The sequence below is a fragment of the Cyrtonyx montezumae genome, unplaced genomic scaffold (assembly GCF_038088225.1).
Source record: "Cyrtonyx montezumae isolate F1298 unplaced genomic scaffold, pur_monq_1.0 scaffold_21, whole genome shotgun sequence".
Classification (NCBI taxonomy): domain Eukaryota; kingdom Metazoa; phylum Chordata; class Aves; order Galliformes; family Odontophoridae; genus Cyrtonyx; species Cyrtonyx montezumae.
The window spans coordinates 6,392,965-6,408,163 of NW_027071948.1; the positions used below are offsets into that span (position 1 = coordinate 6,392,965).

A 15,199-nucleotide genomic window follows, 5' to 3' on the forward strand; every position below is an offset into this window, starting at 1 on the left:
AGGTGGAAGGTGTTAGGGTTTTCCTTCTGTGTTGTAGACCATCGCTGGAGGAGCATACCCCCAAACCAGGTATGTTGTTGGAGGCAAACTGAGCACTGATGCGTTTGGCAATGAGCTCCTGCTCTTAGTGCTGTGTCACTGTGCCCACAAGGACTGCTGTATGCTTTGAAGCATCTCAGCACACCTTTTTTTCCCCAAACAGTTGGATTCTCAGCACTCTAAACCACTGTTCAACAGTATGAAAAAATGCATAGTCTTCCACTCAATGAGAGCATAAATGGCGGTGCTTGGAGCAATAAGTGTAACTGTATCTCTGCACCTTTTAAAGGATGGTGTAATGTAGCACCCGGTAGCAAATATGTGATGAGTGGGAGGAAGGGCATTCAGTGCTGCAGAGGGGCTCCAGCAAGTGGCACAAAAAGTACTTGTCACCAGAGCAAGGTGTATTTCATTCTGGATGGAGGATGGCTCTGACTTTGGAAGGATGGATGCTGAGCGCACAGTTTGGGACTGGGTGGGCAGGGGAGCCCAGGCAGTTGGTCATGGCAGCAGCCATCCTGGGATTTGCTGGTTGGGAGTGAGTGGCAGCTTGACTATCCCTGTGAGGAACAGGTGCAAACACCCTTTCTGTTGGGCTTCAAGGCTTTCACTTCTTTGGGGACTATGGATTTTAAACTGACTTTAGATACAGACAGTGATAGAAGAATGGAAGATATAAAAATGTGGGTTGGCATCCCTACCACCTAGCTTGAGGGATGCCATACATTCCTCTTGCAGTATACCTGAGCAGTTTGAGCACGTATTTTTCAGGAATGCATTACTACAACTTTTTAGTAGTATTTTCTAAGTCATATACCCCAGCATGTGAGTGAGGCCAGTACCTCATGACACCACTCTGTTAAATGGGATTGAACAGATTTGGAAGTGCTTTGCACAGTAAAACATGGATCTGGTGGATGCCATCACTCCTGGGAGGAAGCTCTCAGTGTTATTGCAAATGTAACTTCTTGCTTGGAAGGTTTCCTTAGCCCTGTGTCCCCCAAAAATCTATTTCATTAATTACTCAAAAGGAGTTACTGTAGCTAGGGACAGCTTCCCATGTGGTCAACTGCACACTGCAAATGCTCCTTGTACCCTGATAAATGTCTTTAGTTCTGTTTTTCTTGTCAGAGGGTCTGGTTCTGGGTTTTTTTCGGTCATTCTTCTATTATTTTTTTCAGCTTTTGTTGGTAGATGGTGGGGGTAACATCACTGTGTGGCACTGTACCCTATAGGAGAAGTGTGAATGTTAAATCAAGCACTGTCTGAATTCCTCCCAATTTCCTGTACAAAGAGATTGCTCCATGTCTGGAAGGCTAGTAAATAAATTCAGACTCTCACGGATTGAAAGGGAAACAAATCTCAAGTCTGTGGAGTCTTCATCATGCTTAAGAGGTATAGAATGTGTCTGAGAGACAGCACTTTAACTGTCCTTTCCACTTCTTTGAGTCCTGAATTTTCTCAGCTGATAATAAAAGGACTTTCTTTCCTTGCATCTTCAGTGAGTGAAATGTGGTGGCAGAGGGTTTGCCATGAGGTGTGTTGTCCTGACCCTCCATGTCCCTGCGTGTGCTCGCAGTGAGCGGTTGCTGTATCCTCCTGCAGGCCTCAGTGGAGGGCTCTTGTAATCAGAATCTTGGGCTGAAGAGACTTGGCCTATGTTTTGACCTTGGGGTGTCCTTTTCACTGCTGCTCTTTTTGTATCTTTGATGTTAACAGTGGCTACTGGAGTACAAAATAAGAGAGACTGCATCAGAAGTAAATCTCGATTTGCTTGCTTTTTTACATCGTTGCACTAGGTGTTGTAGCACTGCTTTTCACACAGACTCTTCCATCTCAAGTGTCTGTCCTCTTGAGATTTGCTTACTTTTTTTTTTTTTCCATAGAATCACAGAATGGCTTGGGTTGCATCCTCAAGGATCACCAAGTCCCTAGGCCTCTGCCACAGGCAGGGCTGCCAGCCACTAGATAAAGTACTAGACCAGAAAGCCCAGGGCCCCATCCATTGTGGCCTTAAAGACCTCCAGGGATGGAGCATCCACAGCTTCACTTGTATTTGTTTGAAAATAGGAACCTTCTTGGAAGCAGGTGCTTTGTGTGGGGATGTGGATGGTTTGGCACAGCCCCACAACAAAATGCAAGCATCACAGTTCAGATTCAGAAGATTCTGTTCCTTTTGCCAAATAACCATTACATCTGAAAAGTTTTTCCAAGGGCCACAATCCCAGATTGTTTTCTGTATTCACTAATGTAATGAATGCCCACTTCTTACATTCCTCTGCCATCATCCAGCTATATCTTCCCAAAGAAAGTGCAACTCAGGTGTCCCTGCTTGAGGGCACTGTTGTGGCCCCAGCTGAGACCTCAGCCCTGCTGTGAATCGCCAGCAGCCATCATGTAACTGAGTGCTGGGACTGCTGCAAGCATGGGGACCCAGGATGCTGCGAAACAGAAATGCTCACAGTAACGTTGAGCAGGGGCTGTGGGCTGAGATGCTAACGTTCTGCTGGAGCTTTGCAGCCTCAGTGTTTCTTTTGCCCCTTGGCTGCCAGCCCCTGCTCTTGGGATTTTCCATGTTGGAAACATTTTCTGGTACAGTCAATTAAAAGGGCTTCTGTCGGTTTGCCTCGATGTTTTAAGAAGCATCTCTGAGCAAGTCACCCTAAAGTCCATGTAATCAACAGCAAAAGCCTTTGATAGAGCCGGGGCTGAGCGCTGCAGGCTGTGGCAGGTGTGGGGAAGTGAATCAGAGCTCAGGTCTGCAGATCCCACTGGGGATTTCCACTTGGATTTCCCCTTCAGCAGAGCTGATGGTTGCGATGGCCATGCAGTGGAGGTTAATAGTAAGTAGTATGAGGGGGAAGTGAGCCTGCATTAGATGAAAATCAAGTTACTTTGATCCTCCAGGGTATCGGTGTTTTCAGTCAGCCCCAACATGTGAAAATCTGTGAGTGGCTCAGCTTGGCATGGGCACCTGTAGAATCTTTCATTTGGTGAAATTCTGATTTACAGGTCCTTACAAGTTAATTTTCAAATTAACCAAAGTGCTTTGGATTAATGTGAGGCTGGCCCAGCTTCAGGGCAGCTGGGTGTTTGGTCGCATTGCTCTGCATTCTGACAGCGTGGATTTCAGCTGGGATGTGGGGGGGTTCTGGCTTTGCCCCTCGCTGGGATGCTTTTCGTGGTACTGTGTTAGGGAAGGTTATAGAGTAAGGGATCCCTGCAGGGCTGGGGTGTGAGAACTATTGGAAGGCTGTGCGCGGTGCTTTGGGCATGCATGAGTAATTGTTTCCACTTAAATCTGCTTAAAAATCTGCATTACTCTGTTTTTGCTGTGCAACTTGGGGAGGCTTTAATTGCCCCTGAATGAAAGAGGCCTTGCTGTTTCCCCATGAAGCAGATACCCGTGTTGACGGGTAGGGCTCCTTGCTCTGCATTGGACAGCCCCTGGAAGCTGCAGCAGGCAGGACTGCGCTCTGCTGAGCAGCACAGAGCTGTTCCAGCCTCTGGGGGCCTTCCTGTCTAAATGAAGGCTTGGGCCCGGCCTCCATGATAACACACCGTATCTAGCATAAATTCAGAGCAGAACGCAGACCATTTTCACAAGCTGCTGCTATGTTTTTCTTTCTCAAGCTGTGCCAGGTAACTTCATGCAAAGCACGACCACTTTCTGAACGAGGAGTGCTGGGATGGCTGGTGGAGATTTATGGAGCCAATGCTCAAGGAGCTGTGTGCACCCGTCCACTGCAGATGTAAGGGTGCTGCTGAGGTGAAGGGCTCTGGATGCCATGCATGGGAGAAGTTTCAGATGGAGGGTAGCTTCGTAATGACTGTAGTTATCTTCTGGCTCACCTCTGCAGGGATGAGAGGGTGTGAGGACTTCCGGTAACATCCCATCCCTGTGGGCATGGCAGGTGTGATAACTTGGAAAACCTAGGTTCCTTGATTTTTATTTTTTTCCCTTCAACTGCTGCCTTTTGTTTGTCCTGTCCATTAAAACTGTGCCCTACCTGCAAGTTAGGGCCCTGTGCTTCAGTGGTATCACATTCCTATACTGCTCTGCCTGCACTAAGCAGGTTTCTCAGCACCTGAGCTGCTCCCAGCTGTGATCTGTCATTCCACAGCACTCATGTAGGTGCCTATAGTCTTCTTTCCTAAGGGCACTTAAAATCCTTAGTACCAAACCTCTTGTCCTTTGGGTCCAATACCACTGGGGAGGTGCAGGTGCTGCCCCTGGGTCTGTAGCTGTGAGCCATCCATACGGGTGTGCAGTCACACTGCAGGGTCCTTATAAACCTGCTCTCACTGCTATGGCTCCATGGGTCATAAATGCTGCTCCCGAGATGAAATGGAATTTTAGGGTTGTGTCCCTTGGCATGTTCTCCATGCTGCCGTGACTTTCCATCTGAAGGGAGCTGATGAAATCTATTGACTTTTCCATCTCTTAGAAAAGTCTGTATATTGTAAGAATAAGATATGAATTGGAAAAAAAAAGCAGCTGCTGCTGCTGTTTGGTGGAGGAAGGTGGGCCTATGAACAAATATTTTCAAGCACGTTGGCCACTAAAGAGCTGCTCATAGCTGACGAAGAACTGTGCTCCTACCCTGCGTTCTCCTTGCTGGCCTGTTACAGAGCACAGCTGTGATGCAGGGGGCATCTGTGGTGCTTACAGTTGGATCCTCACCTGGCTGCAGCTCTGTTGTGGCCGTCCTTTGCAAACTTCCTTTTTGGAGATGCTTCAGTGCAAGCTGTGGTGGGACAGAGCTCAGGGCTTCTGCTGGAGGCACCCCTGTCCCCAGGGCTTAGAAAGAACTTTTTCCACCTGAAGAGCCCTGTCCAGGTCAAATAAACAATTTCCTTTGGCACTTGGGTTGACAAAAGGAGGCTGAGTAGCACAAGCAGATTTCCCTTAGAGATGTGCTGGTGTTGGGTGTGCAGTGCTCTGGGTTCTGTTGCGTTTGCATGGCCGTGGTACCCATGCTGACAGCTCCTCCTGCTCAGGGCTGGGTGAGGCAACAGCTGTGGGTGAGTTACGTGCTGCTGAGCCATCTCCAGTTCTCTTTAATTTAGAGATGCAAAACTGAGCCTGAAAGTAATGAGCTTCAGATAATTAGGTGCTTGTCTGCAGGTGTAACCGGCGCGGCTGCCTGCAGCCACAGCCCTTAATATTGCTGATTTTTATTTGGAAGCATTGGGGAATGAATGAGATGCTGGAAACACCACTCATTCACAACAATGATAGGTTCTGCTGTTCTCTTCCTCCCACCCCCTTCCCTTGGCTGAAGGTGAGGCTGAAGGGGAGTGCAGTAAGGATGCTGGAGGAGGGGTTTGGTAAACGGGCACTGAAAGTGCAGGAGTTGGAAGATGGAGAGATGTGTGCAGTGTAGATCATGTGATGTTATGGCAGACAGAAAGGGGCAGGAAGTGTCTGGATTACTTAAAAGGAAGTACTGAGATTAATGATACGTAATTAGGTAAAAAGCTTGATGAATTTCAGGAGAAGTTTTTATTTCCAGGGAGAGCGCTTGTTGGGAGCGTGGTGTGGTCTGGGTAAGCACTGACAGCCTCTCACTGCCTGCAGCATCTGGATTGTGGTGGCACTTGGGAATGGCGCTTAATGAGATGCCCTTAATTGGCAGAGGAACAGATGAGCCCATGGCTGTGTTATCACCAAGCAGGGATAGAGCCCTGTGAGGGACCGGGCAGAAGTGGGGAGCTGCCCACAGCAGTGCACCTGCAGGCACACGGCTGTTACAGCATCGGAGAGCTGCTCACTGGGGCTATTGTTGCACATGTAAAATAGCCCATACCTGAGAACTTCAAGAGAATTTGGTTTTACCATTTAATACACAAATAAGGTGATGGATTAAGAGGCCAGTTGTTGATCCACTTACATTTTGTATGTCCTGACAAATGGCAATGCAGTTGCAAGCGTTGACTCCACATGTTGCAGTAAGGGTCTTTCTATCAAGCTGTAAAATGTTGAAACAAGCTCTATCATGGCTTTTGCCGTGAGATCCTTCTGGTTATAAGTGATTGCAGCAGGTGGATCTCGCAGCATGGTTTGCATCTGCTTGCAGCAGTAGGGCTGTAGCAGTGTGCTGCTGTTAAGCAGCCTGGTAGTTCTGGGCAGCGTACCCATCGAGAGCCCCATTGCTGCCATTCTGCAAGCACCTTTTCATGTGTTCTTTTATCGGAGCAGTCAGCAGTCTGTCCTTGATGTCAAGATTAAGGGTGGGTGTAAGGAGGACGTGGTTTCTTAGGGAATTCTGTGCCTGCATCTCTGACTGCAGTTTGGTGTGCTCGTGTCGGGAAGAGTTGTTTATTTTTTGGTGTCTCGTGGTGGGTTTTGCTGGTTTCAAGTAACAGCCAGGTGCGTGGTTGTGCCTGCTGCTCTGTGGGCACAGGGAGCAGCTGCTTTGGAGCAGAAAGTCGGGAGAATTTGCAAAATTCCTTCCTGAGGAGTTTGTGCTGTGATGGAGTTCCCCTCAGACGTGGAGCGCTGATGCTGCCTGGCACTGCCTGGCTGAGGGGCTGTTACATTCCATGCATCAAGAAGCTGCAGGTGGTGCTGAGGGTTCGGATTTGCTGTGGTTTCATACTGTGTACACTCGCTTGATGGCTTTGTCTCATATTTTCAGCTATTTAATGCACAGTTGTGGGACAAGCAGGACCACGTAGTGGGGTTGTTTAGCCCCAGGTGCTGGCAGAGGGCTTGCTTGTGTTGTACAAGAGGGAGATTTTGGCAAGGAATTCCTCCTGGCTGTAAGTGCTGTGTGTTTGTTGGTAGTTCTGCATAGCAAGGCAGCATGGGCACTTGTCAGTGGGGGCTGAATTCCACAGGTAGCAAAGGGTGCTGCGGGCAGGCTGTGCTAACCACCTCGCTCATGGGCCCGGGAGCACCACTCTGCCCATCCTATCCCATTGGAGCCTCAGGAGCACGGTGCTGCCCACCTAGTGCCTGTATTTGCCAGATGCCAGGTGCAGGAAATAAGCACTTTCTCCATCCTTTGGATCTCATTAAGGCTTACTGGAACTTAAGACACTTCTGCCTCCATCAGTCTTGTGTCTAGATCAAGTCCTGTAGCAGAAGGACTTAGAGGTTTCCTTTTAATCTGATGAGAACCCTCGCTTTCCAGAAGAGTTTGGAAGCAGCTGCCCTGGTGACAGCCCACCCAGCCCTGGGCACAGGCAGCGAGCTGACTGCTCAGAGATTATTTTCCCATGGCTTATATAAGTTCTAAAATAAGAAAATAAATCCTAACCTGCTTGAGGATGAAACAGTTTTTCCAGACTCAGAAATGATCCCTTTTGGAGTAGGGATGGCTCATTTGTTTGTTCCTTTCCCCCCTTTATTTCCTCTGGATTCCCACAGTACATTTCCATTCAGGAGAACTACAGCAGTTTGCTCAACACCAAGACTTAAAACCTATTGGCAACAGCTTCAATGGATGCGCGGGGAGAGGACTTACTGCCGTAGAAAGGCAAATGCAAACAGGGTGAATGTGGCCACGGCTCTGCGTGGGATGGGGGGACGAAGTAGTGTGCCCCCCACGTGCATCCCCACACTGCTTTCCTTAACCCACTGCCCGCAGGATCCCCCGCGGCCCCGTGCAGCAGCCCCTGGAGGAACGCATCTTCACGCCAACCGTCTCTGCCGTGTACAGCACTGTGAGTATCTCATGGCTCTGCTGGGTGCTTACAGCACCGGAATTGCCTGGGTTCCTAAAAATGATGCTGAATGAGCACTGTTCTCTTGCATGCAAGTAGGTAAGCAGTGGTGCTATCTCCAGGAGTTGGGATTCCTTCCTTTCCTGCTAGGTGTAATTCAGTAGAGAGCAATGGGTTTCCTGAAGCGGAGCGGTGGTGGGATGAAGGTGTCCTGCATGCCATGGGTTGGCTCCATCCCTTCTGCCTCGTGCTGCATGTCCTGTCACAGGAGCAACCTAGGGAGATTGGGTTTTCACACTGAATGCTCCATTTGGAGCTGCAGACAGATGTGATGACACAATGGAAACCTGGGATAGGTGCTTTGGCTCGCTGCCCTGTGCTTGTTGGTAAAGCTGAGTGATTGAGGAGATTCATCTCTGGGACCTAGTGGTGTTTGTGAATGTACGACACCATTTTCCTTTGATTCATTTCTTTTTTTTTTTTCCCACATGGCAATAGATGGAAGCTCGGTGTTTTTTCTAAGCTATGCTAAATCAGCAGGGCCCTGGGAAAGCACCATTTTGCTTTTCTGGTGGGAGAGTGCAAATATTTTGAATGCCAAAAAGATGCTTCCAAGCAGCTCCTTATTATTTGGACAACAGGAAGAAAAGCTGTGGATGCAAGGAGTTCCCTCTGTGTTGTGCAGTGAGCATAAGTGCTTCCAGAAGAACACAGACTGCTGCACAGGGGCTCTTCCTTCCTTCATCACCTCTGTGCCCAGGGGTTCCCTCTTCCCAATTTTTTTTCCTGTTCTTTGTAAGGATACAGCGCCATTTTATCTGTCTATGACTGAGGGGGAAAAGATGACTGTAAAAATGTAAATTGGTGTAAAATGTGAAAGTAACTCTAAAGAACGAGCTAAAATGTCTTTTCAGTGTGAAAAATAACCCTCTTTTGTGTGGTGCAGGTACAGAAGGCAGGGCTGGCAAGGCCTCTATGCTTTTAGAAAACACAAGTTTGGGAGAAAATGTCCTGATTTAGGGAGAGACATTTTTTAGTTTGGTTCCATGAGAGCTTTCCTTCCAAGCCCTTTTGGCAGATGTAGAGTAAGTACTGGAAAGCTGAATGGGGATGAAGGACACGCAATTGCAGCTGGTCTGGGATCTCGGAGGTGTTTGGGTGTGCCAGAAGAGCTGCTTCTGGGTGTAACATTTTGGGTCTTTCCCTGTAAGCAGCTTCCTTCCTGGTGGTTCCCAGCAGAGAGATCACTGCAGTCAATCCTATGCCTGCTGTGAAATCCTTGACACCTGTGATAAAAGCCCTGAGCATGGGGTTTGTCCATAGTGATGGGATGAGCTCCTAGCCCACCTTCATACCCTTTAAAGGGATGCTGAATGCAGTCCTGGAGAAAGAGATTACGGAGGATTAGCAGCCCCAGCTCTGCGTGCTGATGGGCTCAGGAGGCCACCCTGGCCCCTTGGGGCTTCCCAGGGACTCTTTGTATTGGTCTAGTCATTAAGTTGGGTGCTGTGAGGAAAGAGGTTCTGCCCAAGTCAGTTTTTGCTTCATCTTTGGGATGCTTGTGATGTGCCCCCTGTCCCTTGTGGACTTACCTGAGAGTTTCCTGGATGTAGCTGTGTGCCTGAAGCTGTGGACTCAGAAGGGGAAGAACAGTGCAAAACCTTGCTGAAAGCAGATTTTAACCCAGAGGGTGTTGAAGCCTGAGTTTACTGTGAACATTGTCTATTATTTTCTTTATAACATGGTGTATGGGAACCACTGAATCCACTGATGGATCATCTGAGGTGAGCACTGAGTCAGCCATAGGAGTACAGGTGAAGGCAATGCACCTGTGTGACCAGAAGGGATGGAGTCTGTCTCCACCTCTCCTAGATTCCATTTAAGGGCTGACCACCACTGGGGAAGGGTCTCTTTTGGGAGATCCCTCTTTTGTGAAGTTTCCCCCTGCAAGCCTTGATCTCTGGTGGTGGGTGAGCATTTCCCTTACTATTGTCTCTTTACCATCTTGATAATCTTTCTAAATTACACCATCTGTCAAATATCTTGACTGACAATACCATTTGGTATTATTCATCTTGTTTTCCACCCTACATTTGGCAAGCCAGGCAGGCTTAAACATTAAAAAATGTCCTTCCGGAATATCTTTAAATGGGGCAGGGGGGAGAACATTACCCCTTAGACCAAACTATTCCAGGACAGATCCCAGGACTTCTGGGATCACCATGTTATGGATTAGCAACCATCATTGAAAATTGGGGTCCCCTGCAGGTCATGGAAAATACTTCTCCATCCCACTTAGCAGATTATTTTCAAGGTTTAAGTAAAGATATACTAATTACAAAGGAGCACCAGCTAGCTGCATCTACTGTGGCTTGGCTTTATTAATGATATTAAATCAGACAGAAATAACAACCAATAATTTAGAAAACGAAAACTATTATGTGATCACATTGAAAAACTGGAACCACAACTGGGCATACTAATGGTAAAAAAAAAAAAAAAAAAAATCAACCAAAAAACCAAACACCAGGCCTAAATGTCCCAATGAAACAAATGCATAACATTTCAGTAGATGACACTCAGGTCCCAGAGGCAATGGACCTGGGTAATTCAGGGAATAAAATTTCTAAATCGCATCTCAAAGCTCCATCCATGATGGATCCCTCTGAGATCCGTCCCCTAATAATGCAAAAAACCAATAAGGTACAGGATAGACTGAGAGGGTGCTCCCTGCTTAGTTGCACCATGCTGAAACACATCTGCATGTTTCAGCATGTCTGTGTGTGGCAAATGAGTTGATGGATTTAGTACAAAGATTCTGTCAAAAGCCCAGAGAGGGGTGCCATCGTGGCTGCTAAGGTTGTGGGATGCAGGAGCAGAAAGTGTTTTGGTTAATGGAACAGAAATGTCCAAATTGGCATCTGTCACTCCACACCCTGCCCTTAGGCAATGATTATACACTGCTATTCAATATACCAATGAAAATCATTCCATAACAGATTGGTTGATGGCAGCATGCCACTTAACCTGGCTGAATAAAACTGATATACCTTTGCATACAGGTCTATGGTCTTGTATGGAGGACTGTCAAACTTATATTCATCAACTGGGCATGAAAGAAACAGTGTATTCAGAAATGTTTGAAAGCCCAGATATGGAAAAGCTTACAGTGGGAATGAGGGACCTCATTTTAGAACAGGCTCCTTCCCATCGTTATGGAGCATTGGTCTCAATACTGAACCCCTTAGTGGCTTCAGAGGCTGTTGTCCAGTAAGCGGCCCGGTTAGTAGTGGACTTGGGAGAAACAGAGCACCTACAGACAAGGCACAATGTCCAAATGGTAGAGGAAGCTGAGGTCCTCCCAATTAGAACTAAGAGGGCTGCCCCACGAGCCCCGCGATTGGGCCCCATATGGCTGTCCTGAAAAGCAACATTTAATGATCTGATACAGGCTGGGATCACCTTTGCCAAGATTGCTGGGCAGCCCAATTATATTCTGCTTCAGTTATGGAAGCAGTTAAGAAATGATCAGAAATTTCAAAGTACTCCCAGAAAATCGGGAGTATGGGTAATACAGCAGACACCTACTAAAACCTGGAATTTAGAAGACTTCATAGTACCAAACAGAAGAGATGATTGGTGGTTTTGGAGTAGAAACAATTCCAGATACCCAGTCATGGTTAAAATTGGGGGTTGGGTATCTCCCACCCCAGGATTATAAAGTGTCTGTTGCTCCAATCCCAGAATACATTTTGGGCATAGACATTCTGTGTGGTCTGGCTCTCCAGACAACTGTGGGAGAGTTCAGACTCTGACAGAGGTACATTAGTGTCCAGGTAGTACAGACAATGTTGAGAGTTGGACGGAACATGGAGAATGATGGTGGATTATAGGGAATCGAATAAGGTCACGCTGCCCATCCATGCAGCTGTACCCAATATTTCTTCCCTAATGAACACACTCAGTAGGGAAATCAAAACCTACCATTGTGTCCTGGATTTGGCAAATGAGTTCTTCATTATTCCATTATTTAGATCAATCTGCGTCTACTTGGGGAGGCAGGCAGTGGACCTTTCAGGTCCTGCCACAGGGGTACATGCATTCACCAACATATTGTTATAACTTGGTGACACATGATCTAGCTTATTGGAGAAAATCTAATAATGTCAACCTGTATCGCTACACTGATGATCTCCTGTTAGCATCTGACTCACTGGAGGTGGTAGGACAAGTGGCAGATTCATTAACTGCCTACCTGGAAGAAAGAGGATGGGCTATAAAATCCTCAGAAGGTGCAAGGTCCAGACCTATCTGTAAAATTTCTGGGGGTAGTCTGGTCAGGAAAGACCAAAGTACTATGCCGTGCCATCATAGATAAGTTTCAGGCATTCCCAGTCCCTACAACACCAAAGCAGCTGCAGGTATTTCTAGGTATATTGGGATATTGGTGTTCCTTTATACCTCATTTGGCACAGCTGCTGAGACCTTTGTATGGACTCATGAAAAAGGGGCAACTATGGTCTGGAGGAGAACAGAACAGGACGCTTTTCAGCAAGCAAAACAGGTGGTTAAATATTTGATCCTACCCTCCCAGCTGAATTGGATGTTCATGTTACTCGGGATGGCTTTGGCTGGGGCCTGTGGCAACATCAGAGTTCTGTTTGGACCCCCATTGGTTTCTGGTCTCAGGTCTGGCATGGAACAGAACAGAGGTATAATATGATTGAAAAACAGCTATTGGCTGCTTGTTCTGCATTACAGGTGGTAGAGCCAGTAACCCAAACAGCTGAAGTCATAATTAAGACCACCCTGCCAATTCTGGGGTGGGTAAGAGGTCTGACCCACCTTCCTAAGACAGGAGTGGCCCAGGCACAGACAGTGGCACAAAGGGTCGCCTATCTCAGTCAGAGGAGTAGTCTGTCTTCATCACCACTGAAAGAAGAACTTCAAAAGATCCTAGGCGCAGTGACGTATCACAGTGATGCCCCAAAGGAAAGATTGGTCGCCCCACCACAGAAGAGTCCTGTCCAGGAGGGAAAATACCCCATTCCTGAAAATGCCTATTACACAGATGGGTTCAGCAAGGGCAACCCGAGCAAGTGGAGGGCAGCAGCATAGCATCCACTGACCATAGGAGCACAGGTGAAGTCAGTGCACCTGTGTGACCGGAAGGGGTGGAGTCTGAGTCCACCTCTCCCAGACCCCATTTAAGGGCTGACCACCACTGGGGAAGGATCTGTTTTTGGAGGTCCCTCCTTTGTGGAGTTTTTCCCTGTGAGCCTTGATCTCCAGTGATGGGTGAGCATTTCCCTTATTATCGATTGTCTCTTTGCCATCTTGATAATCTTTCTAAATTACACCATCTAATGAATATCTTGGCTGACAATACCATTTGGTATTATTCATCTTGTTTTCCACCCTACACACGGGATTAAGGCTTCCATAAAACAAAAGATACAGATAACCTAGCAAATTAGTATGCAATTTTCTGTATCTATTTTTAGGAGAATAATTTCATCTTTGGATTTATGGACATCTTCTTAACAGCCTCAGCTAAGTTTGTGTTGCAGAATGTCCTCTGGTAAACAGAAAGCCAAACTCAGGCATGGTGGGTTCGAACATCCCAGGACAGAAGCTGTGCCCTTATGGACTTGCTGCTTTTCAGCTTGATGTCGTGCAAATATCTAACCTGACTATGGTTTATTTGTAAATGTGCTGTACGTAGTATCTGGGGGCCTCAGGAGCGCCAGGGTGCTGTAAATCATGCAGTAAATGCTTCTGGGCTGTTTCCAAGCCTTGAGAGGTTGCACGTTATCATTGTTGCTGATAGTGCAGCTGTTTCAGGGTTCGAGGTAATGTTTAAGAAAGCACTGATGTTTGGAATGTATCAGCATGACTTGGAAGAATGTGTTGTTGAACTCTGTGACTTCTGCTCATGCTGCCTTGCCCCTTGGTGCTAATGCTCAGCTGAAGGTGGAGATCCAGGGCTTTGCCCCTGCTTTTCTGTCACCCTGCAGCTCTTTGCAGGATCAGTGTGGTTGGATATGTGTTGTGGGAAGCTGGGGAGATTGCAGCCTGGAGCCAGAGGGGTGCTGCGCAGCACGGCCCCAACATTCCTCCCCATCTCCATGGTGGCTTCGTATGGTGCTCGTGGTTTTTGGTCTTTCCCCAGTTTCCTCAGCTGTATTAATTGACTTGTATAGCGTTTCACTGAAAACGATAATGATAATAATGTGCTGCTAGCTGCTTTCTTAAGAAGAGTATACAGCATCTCTGCAGATTGGATTACTAATGTTCTGTTTTACTAACAGTTTATCTCCACACAGGTAACACAAGTAGCAAGACAGCCGGGTCCTCCTGCCCCATCCCCTTACACTGCACATGAAATAAATAAGGGACACCCAAATATTGCTGCAACACCACCAGGACATGCGTCGTCCCCAGGGCTCTCACAGGTAAGAACACCAGAGCAGCAGGTTCCCAGCCACCCGCTTTTCCTCTTATGTAGCTCTTGGCTTTGCTGCTGAAATTCCACATATCTGTCTTATCTGTGACCAATAAAAGCTGATGAAGTCTGGCTGCTGAGGGCAGGCTGTTGGGCAGGGTGGCACGCTGGAATGGGCTGGGGACAACTGCATGCTGCTGCCAGCTGGTGGTAATGGCTGTGCCAGGGGAAGAGAGCTTTCTGCTCTTCCTGCCAGACTCTCGGTTTGGGTGAAATATTAAACCCCAACTGACCTTTCAGACCGTGAGATGTGTGAAAACAAATGAGGTCATGTGAGGAACACTTCACCTTGATGTTCTGCATTCTAGATAAAGCTTAGTGATGCGTGTCTGACGGTGCTTGGTGGGAAACCTGTGGTTGTGTTTGAAAATGTGAGAACACTTCTATGAAGTGGGAAGTTAGAGGTTGAAGTATCTATTCAGGATCACAAGTAGCTTGCGGGCATCACTCAGCAGTCTCTGGGCTGTCCCTTGTGCTTTTGCTGCGTGGCTGTTGGTAAGGAAGTCTCTGGTTTGAAGGCTGAGCTGAAAAGCACAGCAGGGCTGCAGAGCAAACCCCGTGTGTTGGTCAGCTTGTGTCATGGATTACAGAGCTCGTTCCTGGTAGGCATTGTCAACAGAGGGAAGCTAATCATGGTAGATAAGAAGGGAAGAAAGAGGACATTCTAGGCAGCTTCTTAACAAGAAAACTCTGATCAAGCTTTTCTCTTCCCTTAATATTTTCCTGTTGAGTCAGTGCATACGTAGACGGCAGGCTGTGTGCCAGATGAGCGCTCCGGCCAGCCAGGAAAACGCTCGTTTCCTGTTCTGCTGGCTCTTATCCTCTTGGAAATGAGCATCAGCTGGCTTGTGTCACTGCGCTGCTGCGAGCAGGAGTGCCCTGACCTTGCGTCCTCCTCGGGGTTCAGGGGTTGCATGTTCTTTAGCTGGCATGGGGCAGCCCTGCTGCTGGGCAGGGGAGCAGTGGGGGCTGGTGGGGGCTGCA

General features: G+C 47.6%; 1 protein-coding gene across 10 annotated transcripts in view; it reads left to right on the plus strand.

The window, feature by feature from the left end:
- Positions 1-15,199, plus strand: part of EIF4G3 (eukaryotic translation initiation factor 4 gamma 3) — a 96,742-nt gene that overhangs the window by 13,684 nt on the left and 67,859 nt on the right. For 7 of the 10 annotated variants that reach the window (XM_065738237.1, XM_065738242.1, XM_065738241.1 and 4 more), the window contains exons 2-3: positions 7,635-7,710; positions 14,022-14,165. In XM_065738237.1, coding sequence (XP_065594309.1) covers positions 7,635-7,710; positions 14,022-14,165 — 220 coding nt within the window. The remainder of the gene's footprint in view (positions 1-7,634; positions 7,711-14,021; positions 14,166-15,199) is intronic. The other 3 variants (XM_065738239.1, XM_065738244.1, XM_065738236.1) reach the window with 1 other exon arrangement.